General features: G+C 54.2%; 4 protein-coding genes across 4 annotated transcripts; 1 reads left to right on the plus strand and 3 right to left on the minus strand.

Moving 5' to 3' along the window:
- Positions 1-3,481: 3,481 nt before the first annotated feature.
- SPBR_03632 (uncharacterized protein) lies at positions 3,482-5,729 on the minus strand (the record flags this gene model as incomplete). Its single annotated transcript, XM_040761922.1, has 3 exons — positions 3,482-5,014; positions 5,301-5,640; positions 5,701-5,729. The coding sequence occupies 3 exons, from the start codon at positions 5,727-5,729 to the stop codon at positions 3,482-3,484; spliced, it is 1,902 nt and encodes a 633-aa protein (XP_040622726.1).
- A 2,788-nt stretch (positions 5,730-8,517) lies between these two features.
- Positions 8,518-9,983, minus strand: SPBR_03727 (uncharacterized protein; the record flags this gene model as incomplete). Its single annotated transcript, XM_040762017.1, has 6 exons — positions 8,518-8,643; positions 8,721-9,242; positions 9,309-9,452; positions 9,540-9,759; positions 9,834-9,872; positions 9,931-9,983. The coding sequence occupies 6 exons, from the start codon at positions 9,981-9,983 to the stop codon at positions 8,518-8,520; spliced, it is 1,104 nt and encodes a 367-aa protein (XP_040622727.1).
- Positions 9,984-10,950: 967 nt separating this feature from the next.
- Positions 10,951-12,864, plus strand: SPBR_03654 (DNA repair protein; the record flags this gene model as incomplete). Its single annotated transcript, XM_040761944.1, has 1 exon — positions 10,951-12,864. One exon carries the CDS (start codon positions 10,951-10,953, stop codon positions 12,862-12,864), a length of 1,914 nt encoding a protein of 637 aa, XP_040622728.1.
- A 259-nt stretch (positions 12,865-13,123) lies between these two features.
- Positions 13,124-16,789, minus strand: SPBR_03569 (DNA-directed RNA polymerase III subunit RPC2; the record flags this gene model as incomplete). Its single annotated transcript, XM_040761860.1, has 3 exons — positions 13,124-16,499; positions 16,575-16,587; positions 16,663-16,789. The coding sequence occupies 3 exons, from the start codon at positions 16,787-16,789 to the stop codon at positions 13,124-13,126; spliced, it is 3,516 nt and encodes a 1,171-aa protein (XP_040622729.1).
- Between the last annotated feature and the right edge of the window lie 398 nt (positions 16,790-17,187).

The raw sequence follows: 17,187 nt of genomic DNA on the forward strand, positions 1-17,187 counted from the left end.
TCGCGAGTGTGTGGATGCCATTGTTGTTGTTGTGGGTCTGCCGATCCCACTTTTTTGGCTGTTTCAATGTGCCTCCAACCTATTGCGTAATGATACTCCGTATTACGGAGCAGGCTGTATCCATATTTTGTGGCCTTTTTTTTCGTCCTCAAGACTTGGTAGCCATGTGCTCCAACCCGCTGCTATCCCGGCCGAACAACCAAGTTTTTTTTTTGAACCGAATGTGCCTACAGGACTGACGACTCGCCACAAATTGCAAGGAGGCTCGCAGGCTCGCAGGGGGTTGACTGCTGGTCAGAACAAAACTTGTTACGTTTGTCTAGTCCACTAAAGCGCAGAGGCAAGTCGCTTGTCATTACACATGGCGCTGTCCACGCGACCATAAAAGCCCATCTGGGTTGTGCTGGCATTATGTACTTTGGACTGTATTATTTATTGGTTTATTTTGTTTTCCCGTTTGTGTGCAAATTCCACCAAAGCAAATTCCACCTTCGTCGTTGTTTGTCTACGTAATAAGAAATTGCATGCCAGTGGGCAGGTGCGATTCCGACACAATCTAGTTCACTTCGAGATAGCTTTGGCAAACAGTCAAAAGTTGCCCTGCATCTCGCATCTCGCGTCTCACCTCTTCTATCGTAAGATATGTCGTATATCGTGTTTGCACCGCACGCGTCCGCAGTCTTGCATATGGTTGCCGTCCGGGCGCTTGCCCCTTTTCGCCCTCGGCTTACCAGTCGCCAGCCTCGTTGACGTCATTCTCGGGACAGGTCCATCATGCGTCCACAAAAGATGTCAATTGAGAAGTCAGCCGACCAATGCAAAAGATATCTCTCAGCCTCTGATGAAACCCGAAAGGAAAAAAAAATCTATATATTCTTCTCCACAGAGAAGTTTCGCTGCCGACTGGGAAACGGACCCTGTACGAAACTGGGAGTCGACAATGTTTCCGTTTTGTTGAAAGTCACCGACTTACAACCAAATTGCCCAACTAGGCCACGCGTGGTGCGCCAATGTCCGAATGGTGTGAAGAAACGAGAGAAGATGAGAGGAACAAGAGAGGAAAAGAGTGGGGACAGGGACCACAAATATGACGTCACGTCGATACTTTGTGAGAGTGGTGTTGAAGCGGAGCCCCAAGGAAGGGGCGCTAGACGTGGCCAAGTGCCGCCACTTGCCAGCAACAGCGCGCCGAGCCCGTCATGACTCTGCCCCTTCCTTGCAACTGTTCTTGTTGTGAATTGGAAGGAGCGAAGGTTGGGAAAAGTGGAATGTATCTCGGACAGAGCCGACGAAGGAAAGAACTGACACCGGCACTCTATTGTAGAACGGAGCAAGGTTGTTCGTTTCGCTTTCTTTCAACGACCAACGACATAAAAGGACCGAAAACTGGAGTAACTAAAGTAAAAACAATGAAGCAGCGCCAGAACGAAGCTGAGCGAGACCGGGTTTCCTGTTTAGGTGAAGGGCATGGGCCGTTTTTTTCGGTTGCCGGTCGTAAGAGGTACAACGTCGTCCGATTCTTGAAAAGCACTGTTCCTTCACCAAACCCTGAACCCGTTTCACGGGGCTAGAAAAATACTTAGTCACAAGAATGGTTAAACTACCCTGTGGACTTTTCTGGCCCGGATTCAGAGGTGGCTAGCCATATGGCGATGAAAAGGACCCCTAATGTGTCGGCTGTTTGCCAGTGAGGAGCGTGACATCGTGAAGAGGGATGAGAATTGGAATAGAATTAGACAATAAGTAGACGCGGATTTACAGTTGGAATCCTTGTTGCTCGGATCAGTGCTACGTGCAGTAGTATCTGCGACAATGAAAGGTTGCAGGCGAGATAATGAGCAAAAAGAAGAAGAAAACAAAAGGGAGACAGAAGAAAAGAAAGAAAATACAAGGTTCGACTTAAGGAGATTGAAATAAAAGGTGAATTATAAACAAGGGTAGAATGCCCATCAAGAGTGCCAGCGCCAAAGACCCTCAGAACCCTTACCCAGGTCCATATATCGTTTCGCGTATACGGAGTAGCTATGTGTACGGTCACACCTTGCACATACAAGCTTATTTCGTCGCTCTATTGGGATTTTGATATTTAATAGTTACTGGCGGGGAGTGGCATCCAGTCGTGTCCAGTGCATACGTGTCTCTCTGCGGTTGATAGGAAAGCGCGCAGACCGAAAGAAACGTCTCAAAACATGCATTGTCTTACACGCCGAGACGCCGCAGTGTCCACGGGGTATTATGTGGTACAATGTACATCGATACACACAAATGCAAACACGCACGCAGCGTGTACGAAATACGGAGCGTGTTTGTTTGTCACTGTCGATCGTTCGCCCGAATTTTAAGATATCGACCGGTTCGACGTACTGTGCACACAACCCAATGCCTTTCAACGCACCGCCATAAGCTTTTGTTAAGATAACGTCTTCTGTCGCCGGTCTTGCCGGTTCTTCACATACATATTTACATGTCGACATAAGCGCGTACTGTGAAGATACTGCAGAAGTGAGCGTTCAAGAGCCAAGCCGAAAAAGATGGAGAATAAGAAGAGAATGAAGAGGGAAAAGGGGCACAAAAGGGAGAGAAAGAGAGGAAAAGAGACAAGTACAAAGCACAAGCTCGTACTGCCAAGAGGCCGCATCCGAAGGAATGAGAAAAAGAGTGGGCGGGATCGGCACCCAAAAAGGTCATCGGACAGTGCGCCCCGGTTTATTGCTCCGCCGCCGTCAGTGCCATCCGTCAGTTTGCCGCCTTTCATGACTTTTATTCCCACCAACCTTCTTTTAATCCTTCGCGTTGCCCGAAGATTCCAATCTTTTACTCTTCTCCATCTCTCCGCCCTCCGCATTCTCTCACTCTCTCCGCAAACCATGTGTCCCCGATAAAACCGTCCGCTGGATGTGGTTCGGCCGTTTACGTGGGTTCGGGGCGTATAATATACGGTGCACTGAGTAAAGAGGAATACCAACATAGAGTTTTCCGTGTCCAGTATGGCAAAATGGGCAAAAAGAGAAATTGGGGGGAAGACGGAGAAATAAATGGTACAATGAAAGTCCTGCATATGTAAAGCGTGTCTCCCTGTCTCCTCACCAAAAATTGATCACCTACAAACTGTCACCCTGGTACCTTACGAAAATCTTGGTAACAAACCATACTACCTATACCCGCATATAAAGTATCTACATGGGCAGATGGGATACAGTATGACTGGATGCGCTATACGGAGTACTAAAACGTACAGTCAACTGTAGAATCAATAAGTAAAACAATGCAAATGGTGCGACATAATCCAAACTTAAGACAACTCCGGGCCTTGATGGTGTATTTGACGCAAAACAATTTAGGATCTCCGGCATGAACGGGTACACAGTCTCACAGTCTAACGGTTATCTCCTTCCCGCTCACAGATTTTGTACATGACAGATGCAATCTAGATCAAAATGTAAATCACCCACCAGCCTGCGCTGAGATGCGCATATCAGTGTCATGCCACCGGCGCAACACGTGGACTGGTTCGTAGATAGTCTTCCCAGGTCTGGTCACTTTCCGTACCGTCGTCTTCGACGAGGCTTGCTCTCTCTTCTTCCAATGACGTTACTGTCGCCACCAAGGACACGGGTGCTCGGGTAGGATGCACTCGGGGCGATGATGCCGGTGCATGTGCTGCTGCAGCTTCGGTCTTCACCTGAGACGAACGTTGCACTTTTGGTGCCGTCTCGCGAGTGCTGGCTGTAGAATTTCGGTGAAGAATCGGCATCGACGAAACCGGGGATCCATACAACCGGTAGTTTTGCTCTTCGCCGCTGCTCACAGGGCGCTCCCTCCGGGTCCCGTACTCTCGGGACTTGATGCGGTGCGCTTCATTTTGGACCGCCGCTGACGGCGGGCCATAACAGGATGCGCGCCGGTTGATCTCCGCGCTGTGCTCCATGGCGTTCCTGGCCAAATAACCCTCACGCGCTGTTGAAGGCCGCCTCTGGTCGGTGGAGTGGATCTCCGGCAACGAGGTGCGGAAACTCTGCTTCTTGGGACTCGGCGCCCGCCGAGACGACGCGTTGGTTACCGTCAAGAGTGACGAGGGCGGGTACTTGCTTCGCTGGCCATCATTCCCGCTGCTTTTGGTCCCACTGGCCAAGCAAGAACTACTGTGGCTCGCGACGCCCATATGCCTAGACCGGCTCGAGCTGCGACGATAATTGTCTTGGCTTGCGCTCCGGTGATGGTCCACAACTCTCAGCGGGTGCTGCCAGCGATGCGGACGACGAGTGTCCTCTTCTTTCTCTGAGGACACTGGGGAATTGTGACGGGAACTCTGACGTGAACCTAGTCGCGAATATGGTCGTGACGATCGAGATCGGCTAGGACTTCTCTGCCGCCGGTCCTCCCGCTCATGCTCGCCGTCATGGAGGTCACGGTGGTCTTGCACCAGCTCATTGCCTCTGCCCGACCTTGACTGGGAGCCAGGGTAGGAGGCGTGGCGGCGGTGGGTCGAAAGAAATACCTTCTCATCAGTACTAAACGACACCGCCCCTGGGTCCGACACTCGGTGGCCATATCCTTGTACTGGCGCTGGTGACTGGCCCCTCGCTCGACCATCGCGATGGCATGCCTGGAAGATGGCCGGAGTCGAAGGCGGTGGCGATGTGAGGTGTGTCTGGCCCTTGTAGGCCGTTGACCGGCTGCCCTTCTCCTCCGGGAAGAGGGGGGCGAGCAGAGCAGATTCACCAAAGTGCCGTTTGACGGCCTGCTGCAGAAGCGACCGTACACGGCCAACCGGCACCCGAGGAAGCAAATATCGCGACAGCTGCTTTGGGAGTCTCTCCATTCGCCCGTCCAGGGGACTCACGACATCGAGCGGGAAGTCCGAAATGATCCGGTCGAGGCGCTGCGAGACGCCGTCTGGGAATGCTTGGAGGTGCAGTGCCATCCACCGAGTAAACCCGTCTGGCGTCAAACCCGGGACCCGTGGCTGCAGGCCGGGGCTTGCTTGGACCAGATGATATGTGCAGCCCAGGTCCTGGTATAAATCGGCAACCCGGCGGTTAGAGTCTCGATCTCCAGACTGAAATATAACTGTTCCAGGTCAGTCTTTGCTCTTTGCTGTCGTTTTCACCTCGTCTGCGGTCATTGTTTGAGGTACGTACGTCTGTAACAAAATGGATCACTGTCGACACCGTGGAAATTGTAAAAAGAGGCAAGCTTAGCAGGCACGAGAACAATATTCTCAGAGGACGGAAATGCGCATATCTGAATGGCTTGGTTAGACTAAAATCTTGATGATCGTGCTTCATTTCCCTACTTACAATATAGCGCGAGAGACTATGCATGACCTCTCGGAAGCGCTCTGTCGGCTGGTTGTCAATCTCGAACAGGTCACCCCATTTCTTGTCAACACAAGTTAACTCTCCGGTGTCGCAGACGTCCAGCGAGGCATGTGCCGGTCGAGTAGTTGCTTTAGGTGTTTCCAATTCATTTTTGGAAGATGAAGACCTGCTAGCTGATCTGTTGCTGCCGTTGTTACAAATCTTCACGCCAGCTGGGACCTTGACGTCGACAGGAACCGCTGCTTTGCGCAATTCGTCCGGAGCACGCTCGTCGTCAAAATGGACAGCAGATCGCCGCTCCAATGAAATGTTTGGCTGCCTAGGGGACGAGGATGGCCCAGGACGCGTATCGCCGGTTTGCGGGCTATATGATACCGACCGGAAGGACACGGGTTGTGCTGGAGTCATGGTGTATAAGTCTGTTGCTGCTGTTTGGAAGTCGTCTCTCGTATGTATGTCGTGATGCAAAACTGAAGATGCCATGGTTAAACCAGACAACTAAATTATTTGACGATAAAAGAAATTTAGAAAACGATAAAGAAAATGAGTTTGTCTCCTCAAGAGTATGAAAAGAAGTTCGGCCGATGTGGCTTATGATATAGAGAATGCTTTGGCGATGGGAAGAAGGGTTCCCTTTAATTTTCTCACCATCTCGGCATAAGACTCTGATAGAGACCTTGCTAAGACATCACGCCATTCCATTGAGCCTCAAACAGGGTCTGGACGTTTAAATTTTTTTATGTATTGCCTTGCCTCACTTCAGAAGGCTGCTGTGTCACCAACACAGGGTGTTGAGCTTGACTTTTTTGTATGTTTGGGCCCCCGTTGAGCAAAGTTGAGCCCTCTTTACCAACGGATCGTCGTTTGTGTTACCCACAAAGAGCTGTGGCCAGGGTCCTCAGCGCTGTGCTATCGCTTATTTCAGCAAGGCGAGGCCACATGGACTGTGCGAGGGCGGGATGGAGGAGAAGCTGGTGGGAAGCAAATGTCAGATGTGGTTTGGTGGCGGGTGGCGGCACTCAAGCCGTGCTCGATATTGGTGGCCATGTGGAATGTCCTGTATTCCAAGTTTGTGACTGTTGCCAGACCGACATTTCCGTAGGCGTCAGATTTTCTGTTCTTGGATACAATGGTCGGTCCAGGTTGGGCCACCGAGGGATTTGGTAGTCGTTGAAACGACGTACTTTGTGCAATCAAAAAACAGAAGTCAGCCCAGATGTCTGGCACACAAGCCAAGCTGAAGGAACACAGTCGCAAGTAGTAGAGGGGGTGCAGGGAATACAAAGATGTCCAATAAAAAAAGAAGAAGACAAACAGGCCAAGGCAGCCTCGTAACGTTCATGGCAGCAGCAAAGGCGGGACAATCGGCGAGAGAGTTTTCCAGCTGGTGCAGATGAACAAGACTCCGGTTTTCGTTTGAGATGCTCCCAGGCGTGGTGTACCTCAACTTCTTGTTTTTGCTCTATTCTTTCCTCGAGAAAGCAAGACATGCAGACGCTGTGTCCGTCAACAAAATGAGACAAACCGAGGCAAACGTGGAGGGTGAGAAGTCAAAATAAAGACAGAACTGACAAACGTATCAGTCATTCACACTTGCATACCTTAAACTGCAGCGAGATGAGAAAGGCCTCGACAGAGCATCGCAGGTTTGCCATCCACTGGGCATGCAGCGACGCATGAGGACAACCTTGTGGTGGGAGAAAAGTACGGGAGGCAATTGCTGTACATGCCACACCCATTCCCTTCTGAATATCGCAACAATGCATGTTGACTTGACAAATCGGAATCCAGAGTGGGCGCCCTAGAAAATGACCGAAATGGTTCATGTGCGGAAGACATCCGGTATTCCGAGCTATGGATAGAGTGTCGATTGCCAGCTGATGATAAAATCAAGGATATCCAGAGTGTCGGAAGGTGTCAAAGACGGATCCGGGAGCAAAACAAAAGAAATAGGTCTCGGTAAAGACAAGATCGTCCAATAAGTCCCTTCGGTTCTCCCGGTGACGAGATCGAAAAGGTGCCTTCTTATCATCTTAGGACAGTGGTTGATTTGATCATTGTTTATGGCCTCCGTCCTATGCTCGTGTTGTATATCGAATGCACTCTATAAAAACAGCTCCGGCCATTTTTATCCCCACTATTGTACATCGACCTCAATGTACAATTATATACCTCACCACATTATGAAGTCAGAGCTTGTAGGGTGTGGTGTATCGGATATCGTTCCTGGGATCGCAGACACTGTGTCCGTTCGAACATTCTCGGCGTCGTTCATTAGATCAAAGTATTGAGACCACGCAATGTGACACAGATGTGTATGAGATAAACTGTCCGGAGGACAACAAACTCACAGATTCAGCAAAAGCAATACACATATGACCAGAGCTTGTCTAAGAGGGAAAACGGAGACGCAATGCCGGGCAAAGAAAATACTAGTCACACAGGTTATTGTCCTTGCCCAGTTTGGGCTGTTCTTTACTCTTGGCCCACACCCGGGGTGAAAGTAGAAGGAGAATAGAAAAGGTAACAATCTGTTGGACACCGGTCAGCATTGATTCACACAATTCTGAAGAAAAAAAAAGGAAAAGAAAGAAAAGAAAGGCCGGCGTGGGGGAAGAGCAAGTATGTCACCCGTCCACAACCTCACCTCGACCGAAGACAAAAGGCGAAAGAGGGAGCACAATCTTGGTGGATCAAGACAGCTTCTGCCAGGGTGCAGGACTGCAGGATCGGCAACTTTTTGCGACGCGTCCTTACAGAGAATTGTGCATAGAGAAACGAACAAGGCGGATGCCTTTCCGTCATCGCACAGTCTCCATACTAATTCCCTCTTTGAGACATTGTAGCACCTTTGTTTGGATCATCCGACGCTGTGTAGATTTCATTAGTAGCATCATGTTTCGATTCAGGCATGGCTGCTTAGGTAGAGACCTCACGCGTTCTAATATGAGCAATTTGTATTGTAGAAATATTTTCGTTCGTCATATTACTGGGTGTTCTCAAATCAAAAACCCGGTCTTTCCACGTCACTTGAGCACCGAGCCCTGCTTGAAGGGCAAACCGACGGCATGCATTGCACATGGTCATGCGCGACCATGGCATCGGATGCACACCTCCATGTCATAGACATAGAGAGGACGAGAAGAGCTAAACGCTCTCAGAGCACCAGGTGGCCTCCTCAACTGCAGGAAATACCTCAGCATTCGTCTTCGCTATCGTCTTCGTCAGCATCTGCATAGACAGTCTTCTTCTGCGGCTGGATCTCTATGCCGCCAGTGTTGGACACGTAGCGAGGAGCGATCAGGGTCGTCTTCCGTTGAACCTAAGAGAGGAAGGCAGCGTTAGCTCATCATTTCGCCGATACTCCACCGCTGTTTTCAGCTGAGGGTTCATACGTACAGGTCTGGCCCATCCATTGCGGGTTTCCGCTCGCTGGGACGGCGCCATTGGCTGCGAAGGAGTGAGCGGCAGCGCCGCAAATCGGTTTTCCATCCAGACAGTGTCCCCACCGCCGCCGGAGCCCGAGACGACCGAGCCGCTCTGGCTGGAGGCCCGTCTCGAATTGGCAGCGGAGAACAGCGTGTTCGAATACGTTCGGTTGCTCTGCGACACAGTGTCAGAGTCGCCCATCAGCAGCGAGCCTCCGACAGGTGTGAGATCACCGCCCAGAGCAGTTGCCGCTGGCCCTCTGACGGTGGATGCGGAAGCAATCGAGGCCCGAGACGATTGCGAAGGGCCAGAGTCCGCACTTCTGCCGAGGTTGACGGCGCTCAAAGCCTCGGGAAGGCCACCGAGCTCGCGGTTGCGCGTATCGAGCAGACTGGGGCGCGAAATGTCCGAGCTGCTGCCCACGATCGAGGGCTGTGTGCCAACTTCGATTCTGTCAAACTGTCCAAGCTCGCTCGGGTTGCCTTGGATCCACTAGCCACTCGGTGAGCATTTGCTTCTTAGTATATGAGGACCAGAGACTCAAGGTAGTAAACGTACGTCTTCGATCCGCTCGCCAGGAACCTCGTCGATGGGAATGATCCCGTCGTGGTCGTCTTCGTCTTCGTCGCCTTGGTCGTCCTCATCGTCTTCGTTGAGGGCCGTGGGAGGGACGTACGGAGCAAAGCCGGGCTCAACACTGAGCTGCCAATCCGTGCAGTCGGTGCACCACTGCATTCTTCTGTTAGACCGCTACGACTATGTCTTTATGGGGATGCCTCTCGCGCTTACCGTCTTGCTGTGGTTGCGCGTGCTGCGGCTGAAATTCTCAATGGGCTGCCACTTGGCACAGGGGCCCTCGCATTTGAGCTCGCGGCGAATCTGAGTGGAATGGGCTCTGCAGGAAATTTCGGACTGGCCGGGGGGGACACGGGCACGGGCAAACTTCTCCAGCTGCCGATTCGAGAACTCCGAGCGCGGCTTCCATTCGCCGCCAGCAAAGCAACGGATTCTGTGGGTGGTGAGTTGATTCGTGGACTCTTTTCCATCAACAAATACAGGGTCATCGATGCGTCGTCTACTCACTTCCCGGCCGTGCTCTGGGTCGCCGTGCTGTTCTTTGGCCTGCTAGATCACATTAGAATGAGAAACATGGGGGCTTTCGATCTCTGAGCAGACTGACCGAAGATACAGCGATACCACTCCGTCGGGGCCAGCATCGCGCGGTATGTCCATGGTTAAGAAGGGTACTGATTAGCTTAGACCTATAGATATTTAAATCGAAGATACAGAAGTATTAGATGAGAAGACTGTCTTGTCTTGTCGAGCGACGATGCCTGGACCAAAGCTCCAGCAATCGGTTTGGTGATTAGGTGTGGACAAAGAGGGGGAGAGGTCAAAGGAAAGGGGGGAAACAGGGACAATAAATAGAGACAAGCTTTTGTTTGCTCCTGCCTTTGGCCCCTCTGACTTGTAGTCATTGTATGGGCGACGGTGCTACTTATTAGGAGAGAGCGAGGGTCGCTCCTTCCACTCTTGCAATTTGACAACATGAGGAAGGTCCGTACATCTTGTTTTGCTCACTTTTCTGTCGGTTTTTGATAGGGGGCGTTTCAATTTTATGTATGGCTCTTGGATGTTTTTGAGATACTTCAAAACCGGTGAATATTGATTTTTTTTACTTAGATCTGTCATTTGTTACATTTGTGACTGAGATCATTACCTTTTCCATTTTTATTTGTATTTTCTTTTCATTTTTTTTCTTCTTCAATGGCAAAATCAGATAACCAAAAAAAAAAAAAAAAAAAAAAAAAAAAAAAAGAAAGACCCAGAGTCACACCATGCATAAAAATGATAAGAAAACATCACTAGACAATTCAGTAAAGGTGAGAGGACATTCACATTCACTGGTTGTCCGTCAGCTGTTGCTGGTTTGTCGCTCACAAAAGTGCCGCCCCACTCGCCATAAAGTAATAACGTGAGCACGCGTTCCGCCAGTCGCGCCTTCTCCAACAACGGCCCCGCCTCTCCATAGCTAGAAACAGCGACCCACGACGACGACGACTACCTACGCAGGAGCAACGAGATCGAAGCGACGACGCGACTGCTACCAACTTTCCTACCACAGGAAACTGGCCAATCTCCCTATGGTTTGCTGTATTTGCTGCACACCCGCCTCTGCCGCCGCCGCTCGCCTCATCCCATGAGCGACCTACACGCGCTGCTGGCCGACTTCCCTTCTGTCGACAAGTATGCCTCTCTCCTTGCCGGTCTTGAGACGCACCGCATCGGCCTGAGCGAGCTGCTGACGCTCGACGCCGCCGAGGTCGGCAAGCGGACGCGGCTGCCGCTGCTCGATCTGCAGCGGCTCTGTGAGGAGGTGCGAGCGCAGTTGGCACGGGTGCCGGCGCGGCCTGTGAAGAGGACAAGGCCCTCCAGGGCGCCGTTGGAGAAGGAGGAGAGGGAGGGAGCTGGCAAAGACGAACATGGCCATGACAAGGAGCAGAAGCATACAGACGACCCATCTACCTGCGACACGGGCGGGCGCGTCAGCACGCTCGACCCAACTCTCGACGCGGCCCTCGGCGGCGGGTTCCCTACCGGGGTGCTTTCCGAGGTTGTTGGCGAGAGCGGCGTCGGCAAGACACAGCTCCTGCTTAGTTTGCTAGTGGCTGTGCAGCTGCCGCCACCGCGCGGCCTCGGCCGCAAGGCTCTGTACATATCCTCGGAGGCACCATTGACGACAAGCCGCCTGACGCAAATCATCCGCAGCCACCCGGACCACGAGGCGTTGCAGAAGCATTGCTCACTGCAGGCGATTGCGACGATCAACACGCCGGACCTCGAGGCACAGGAGCACATTTTGATGCACCAGCTGCCCGTGCAGCTGAGCAAGGCAGAGCAGTTTGGCGGCGTTGTGGGCTCGTTTGGGCTTGTTGTGCTAGATTCGGTGGCGGCCAACTTTCGGCCGTTCTTTGGCGGAAGTGTGGGCGACCGAGGAGGCGGTGGCACCAGGGGTCCCGGGGCCCTGTCGGGTCGGGGCAGCTCGCTGGCTGCCCGCAGCCTGGAGCTCACGCGACTGGGGATGCTGCTCCGGACACTCGCACAGAAACACAATTTGGCCGTCGTCGTAGCCAATCAAGTAGCCGACCGATTTGATGGAGACGGAGGGGGCATGGGAGATGGCGGGATTGTAACTCTGTCACAGCAGTGGAATGCGGGCGGCGAAATTAGCGGGAGTATAGCGAGGCATATCTCATCTACGACAATGTCATCCGCTAAACGTCCTCGACAAGGGGGCATGCTTCCACCACCGTCGGTGCGGCAACACCAACCACCACCATCCAATAACACACCACTTACTCAAGAGAGTCCGCTGGCGGCTGGGAGCCGGCGGCAACCGACAGCTGCGGTACCTGCTGCGGTAGCTGCTCTGGGAATGTCATCTCAACCTGAAGCTGACACAAAAGTCGAGGATCTGATAAAGCTGCCCCCGTCGAGCACGGACGAAAAACCGTCGATTGTTTCTCCGGAAGAAATACCACTATCTGCCAACGACTTCCTACCACCCTCTTCACAATATATTCCGCCATCGCAGTTTCCGCCATTGTCCCCGGCACCCCCTGTGCTCCAGCTCGACCACCAGCAACGGTGGTTCACCGGATGGGGAGACGACCCTAACGCGTATAGAGGTGGTGGCGGCTCGGATGCGCGCAACAAGACACCGTCGCTGGGCCTTGTCTGGGCGACGCAGCTCGGTATGCGCGTGGCCCTTATCAAGGCGTCACGCGCGGGCGGCCACGGCGGCAGCGGCAGCGGCTACCGACCGACCGACGGCAGCGGCTACGGCGTCGACGACGACGAGTACGACGAGAGCAGCAGCATTGACAGGCACAATACGGGCGCACCGCGGCTGCGACACTCGTGGCGGCGCTGGATGAAGGTGGTGTTTGCTCCGCACGTGGCGGCTACACGGGCGACGTCAACCACATCGTCGCCCACACTAGAACGATACAAGTCGGCGTTGGCTGTTCGTATGCAGGGTGCTGTCGAGTTTAACATTACCATGGGGGGACTCCGTGCCGTGTTTCCGGCTGCGGATGCGAAGCAGAGGTGAAAGGCTGCAAAGTTAACCAGACAAGCGAATAGAGACGAATGATTTAACTGTTCATGATAGACCAAATCCATGTATCTAATGGGAGGTTCAGCGACGCATTTTTATGAGAGAAAGCGAATTCCATTTTGCCAGTTGTGGACCCCTTCTGCCAATGCTACGTGATAACTATGCCTGCCCAGTCTAAAGTAATACAAAAAAAACGGATAACACCTTGCAATGACGCCGCTTGTCTTTACATTTATTTTAACTGTTCTCGTTCTTACGTCTTTTGTGTGCCGTGCGGGAACTCGTCTTCGAGCTGCAGCCGCACACCCACGTTCATGCTAATCAGCTCCTGCACCAGGAGCTTGGCCGCATACGGCATCGTCATCTGCGTCACGTCGCGTGTACTGCGGCACGTCTGGCAAAAGCCCTTGTAGCCAAACAGACCGCACCGCTGGCAAATGTCGAGCGACGTCGCGTCAGAGCTCGTCATCAGACGCTCCAGCAGCAGCTGGGAGGCGCCGTAGGCAATGAGACAATCACGCTCCATCTCACCCAGACGCAGACCACCGTCGCGCGACCGACCTTCGGTGGGCTGCCGCGTCAGGATGGCGCGGGGCCCGCGCGCACGCGAGTGCATCTTGTCCTGCACCATGTGCTTGAGACGCTGGTAGTAGATGGGGCCATTGTAGATATGGGCTTCGAGCAGCTCGCCGGTGACACCGGACGTGAACGTGTCCTTGCCCTCCCAGGAGAAGCCGTTGCGCACGAGCTCCTCGCCCATGGCCTCCACGGGGTGCGAACGGAAGGCATCGCCGTAGCCGTAGTCGCGGCGGCCGGCAACGACAGAGGCTTTGCCAGTCAAGCACTCAAACAGCTTGCCGACCGTCATTCGGGACGGGAAACCGTGGGGGTTCATGATGATGTCGGGCACGAGACCCGAGTCGGCAAACGGCATGTCTTCTTGGTCGACGATGATGCCCACAACGCCCTTTTGGCCGTGGCGCGACGAGAACTTGTCGCCAATTTCGGGGCGCCGCGTTTGGCGCGTCTGCACCTTGAAGATGAGCGTGTCCTTTTCCGTCTGCGAGATCATAACCTTGTCGACGTAGGCGGGGTCGTTGATGCGGTAGGTGAGGGAGGAGTCGCGGTACTCGTTGGAGCCGCTGTCCAAGCCGATGCCTGTTGTCGCCAGATCCACTGGGCTTTCCTTCTTAATCATGACGTCGCCGTGCCGCACGCGCCAGCCGACGGCTGCTAGGCCGTCGTTGTCAATGGCCGAGTGCTTGGCCAGGCGCTCGCCGCGCTCGTCGCGCTCGGGAGCGCCCACGCGTTCAGCACGGCCGTTGGGATACCGCTGCAGCTCGGCGACGTACTTGCGGAAGACCTGGCAGCGGCCAAAGCCACGGTCAATGGATGCCTTGTTCAACACGAGGGCATCCTCAATGTCGTAGCCCGAGTACGACATGACGACGACAGTCGCATTCTGCCCGGCCGGCAGCTTGTCATAATGCACGAGCTCGATGGTCTTGGTCATGACCATGGGCCGCTGCGGGTAGACGAGCGTGTAAAGCAGAGTGTCGATGCGGTGGAACTGGTTGTATGCGATGGCACCGATAGCTTGTTTACCCATGGCACACTGGTAGGTGTTGCGTGGCGACTGGTTGTGGTGGGGGAAAGGAATGAGGCCGGCGACAGCGCCGAGGATCGTAAAGGGCTCGATCTCCAGATGCGTCGTTGCCGCGCCGCAGTCCTTTTCATACAGCGCCACCAGTGCGTCCTGCTCCTCGTTGACGTCGAGGTATTCGATCACACCGCGCCGCAGGAAATCGTCAAAGGATACCTTGCCCATCTGGAGGAGGCGAAGGTGCTCCGGCTGCAGTCGTGGCTCGCCGTTCTTGACGATGATGTACGGCCGGCAGATACGCCCTTCGTCCGTGGCAATGTGCACGGCCGAGAAGTGCGCGTTGAGGTTGATGCTGACAAAGGGCGAGATCCAGCCGCGACGGCGCATGGTGCGGAACTTGGCCGCAAACCGCCGCGGGTTGGGCGTCAGCGCAAAAGGTGTACCGTTGACGTGGATCACATAGGCGCCAGGCCGGTGGATTTCGGCACCTGTGAAGTTGCGCAAGGGCTCGACGCTGTCGTCTAGCGAGAACACCCACTCGCGCACGGGACCTTCCTCAACGTGTGTTGTAATGTGCGTCATGAGCGCCAAGTTCTTGACGAGGCCGCAGGCCTCCCCTTCTGGCGTGTCCGACGGGCACAGCATACCCCACTGCGACGGTTGCAGGGCCCGCGGGCCGCTGACCTTGCGGGTCTTCTCAAACTGACTGTTGATGCGAGTCATCATGCCAAGGGCGCTGATGTAACTGAGGCGACTGAGAACGTGGGTGACACCGCCCCGGTTCATTCCGAAGCGCTTCACGCTCCAGTTGCCCGTCTGGATGGCGCGGTTCATGCCCATGGAAATGACACTGCCGGTCGCGCTGATGGACGTCAGCGGGTCAAAGGCCACGCCCTGGTGCGGCTTCTTGAAGAACTTGTCAATGTTGGCACGCAAGTTGCCCAAGAAGTTCTTGAACAAGTCTTCAAACAGAAGGGAGAGCATCTGCCCGGCCAGCTCGAGACGCTTGTTGCCGACAAAATCGCGGTCGTCGACCAGCCGCGGGTCGTGTGCGGCCATGAGCACGCGGCGCGCCATCATGGCTACATACACGGCCTTGGGGAAGAAGTCGAGCCCCTCGATGGGCACATGTGCAATGATAATATTGGCGAGAGCGTCGAGGCCCTCCTCGACGTTGTTCCGCCGCTGCGGCGGACCCATCATGCGCGGCGGGCCGCCGGGACCGCCGCCGCCGCCGCCGCTACCACCGCTGCGGGCGCCCATCTTGACACGCGCGCCGATGTACTCGAGCGCCTGCTGCTGGGTAAAGACGCCGGCCTTGGCAGCATCGTCAAAGTTGACGGAAAAGTCGTCTTGGTAGCGGCCGTCGGCGCCGGCCACCAGCTGCATGATCTCGTAGTCGGAAAGGCCGCCAAAGGCCTTGAGAACGATGACAATGGGAATGTTTTCGACGAGGACGTTGTGCTGGAGGGTCATGCGCTCCTTTTTAAGCGTGACGTACGTCTTGCTCTTGCGCTCGTGGGTCGACGACGTGACGGAGGCCGAGATGACGTTGTTCTTCTCTTCGGCCTCGACAATGACACGATTCTTGCTGAGCTGCTCCTGGATGAGAATGACCTTTTCGGTGCCGTTGATAATAAAGTAGCCGCCGGGGTCGAGCGGGCACTCGTTCATGACCTCCATCTGCGAGTTGGTGGCACCGCTGAGGCAGCACTTTGAGCTTTTGAGCATGACGGGCATGCGGCCGAGGGCGATGTTGCGTCGGATGACGCGCTTCTTGTCGCGCGTGTAGGCGATGTCGACAATGATGGGCGCAGCGTAGGTCATGTCGCGCAGGCGGCACTCCATGGGCGTGACCTCGTTCTGGGCCTTGACATCGCTGTAGTCGGAGCGCGTGGGACGGCCGACGCGGATGTCGGTGAACTCAAGGTAGAAGCCGCTCTGGACATCGCTGCGGATGGTGCGGTTGGCCTTGACAATCTCCTTGATCTCCTGCTCGACGAAGAAGTTGTACGAGTCAATGTGTCTGTTGGGGTCAGCGGGGGCGTCTTGATATCACGAGATGCAGAAACAAAATCGACGCTGAGGCAGAGGATCATACTGCTTGACAAGACCTGGGGTGTGAGTTAGTAGACGCTCGTCAGACGGCACAGCAGAGAATCGCAAAACAATCCGGGTCCGTTACGCACCCTTGACCTTGAGAAACGCCGGCAGCAGCTGGTACTTGTCCTCCTTGGTCGAGATGGGGTCCGTCAGCCGCTTGCCATTGTAGAAGGGCTCGAGGAGCGCCTCGAAGCCGTCGTCAATGACCGTCATGGTGAGTGAGAGGACTGGAGGCCCATGGTAGATTGTGAAAAGAGAAGCTGGCGGATAGTCGGAGTGCACGAGGATGACGTCCGCCGGACACAAAGATTGTGACGTGAAGCTCGGGGTCGCAAAAAGATCAGTCGCCGGTGGGTGACGAGCCTGAACAATTTTTTAGTGGAGCCAGCCTTCTCTTTGCGATGCGCCTAAGCTGCGATTTGGAGCTTCCGGAGCACGGCTGACCAACCAGTCCCGGCGTTTGGAGGTCACGTGCAACTCCTTTTAAAGTCCGGCACTGAAACGTTGTGCAGGGCCGAATATAAACAAGCGACGGCAAAGGACAGCAGACAGAGTCACGTATACCGACCTAGTATTTTCCATAACAAAATACAATCGTCATTCAAGGTCGG

The sequence above is a fragment of the Sporothrix brasiliensis genome, assembly GCF_000820605.1.
Source record: "Sporothrix brasiliensis 5110 chromosome Unknown Cont14, whole genome shotgun sequence".
In the NCBI taxonomy this organism is placed as follows: Eukaryota; Fungi; Ascomycota; class Sordariomycetes; order Ophiostomatales; family Ophiostomataceae; genus Sporothrix; species Sporothrix brasiliensis.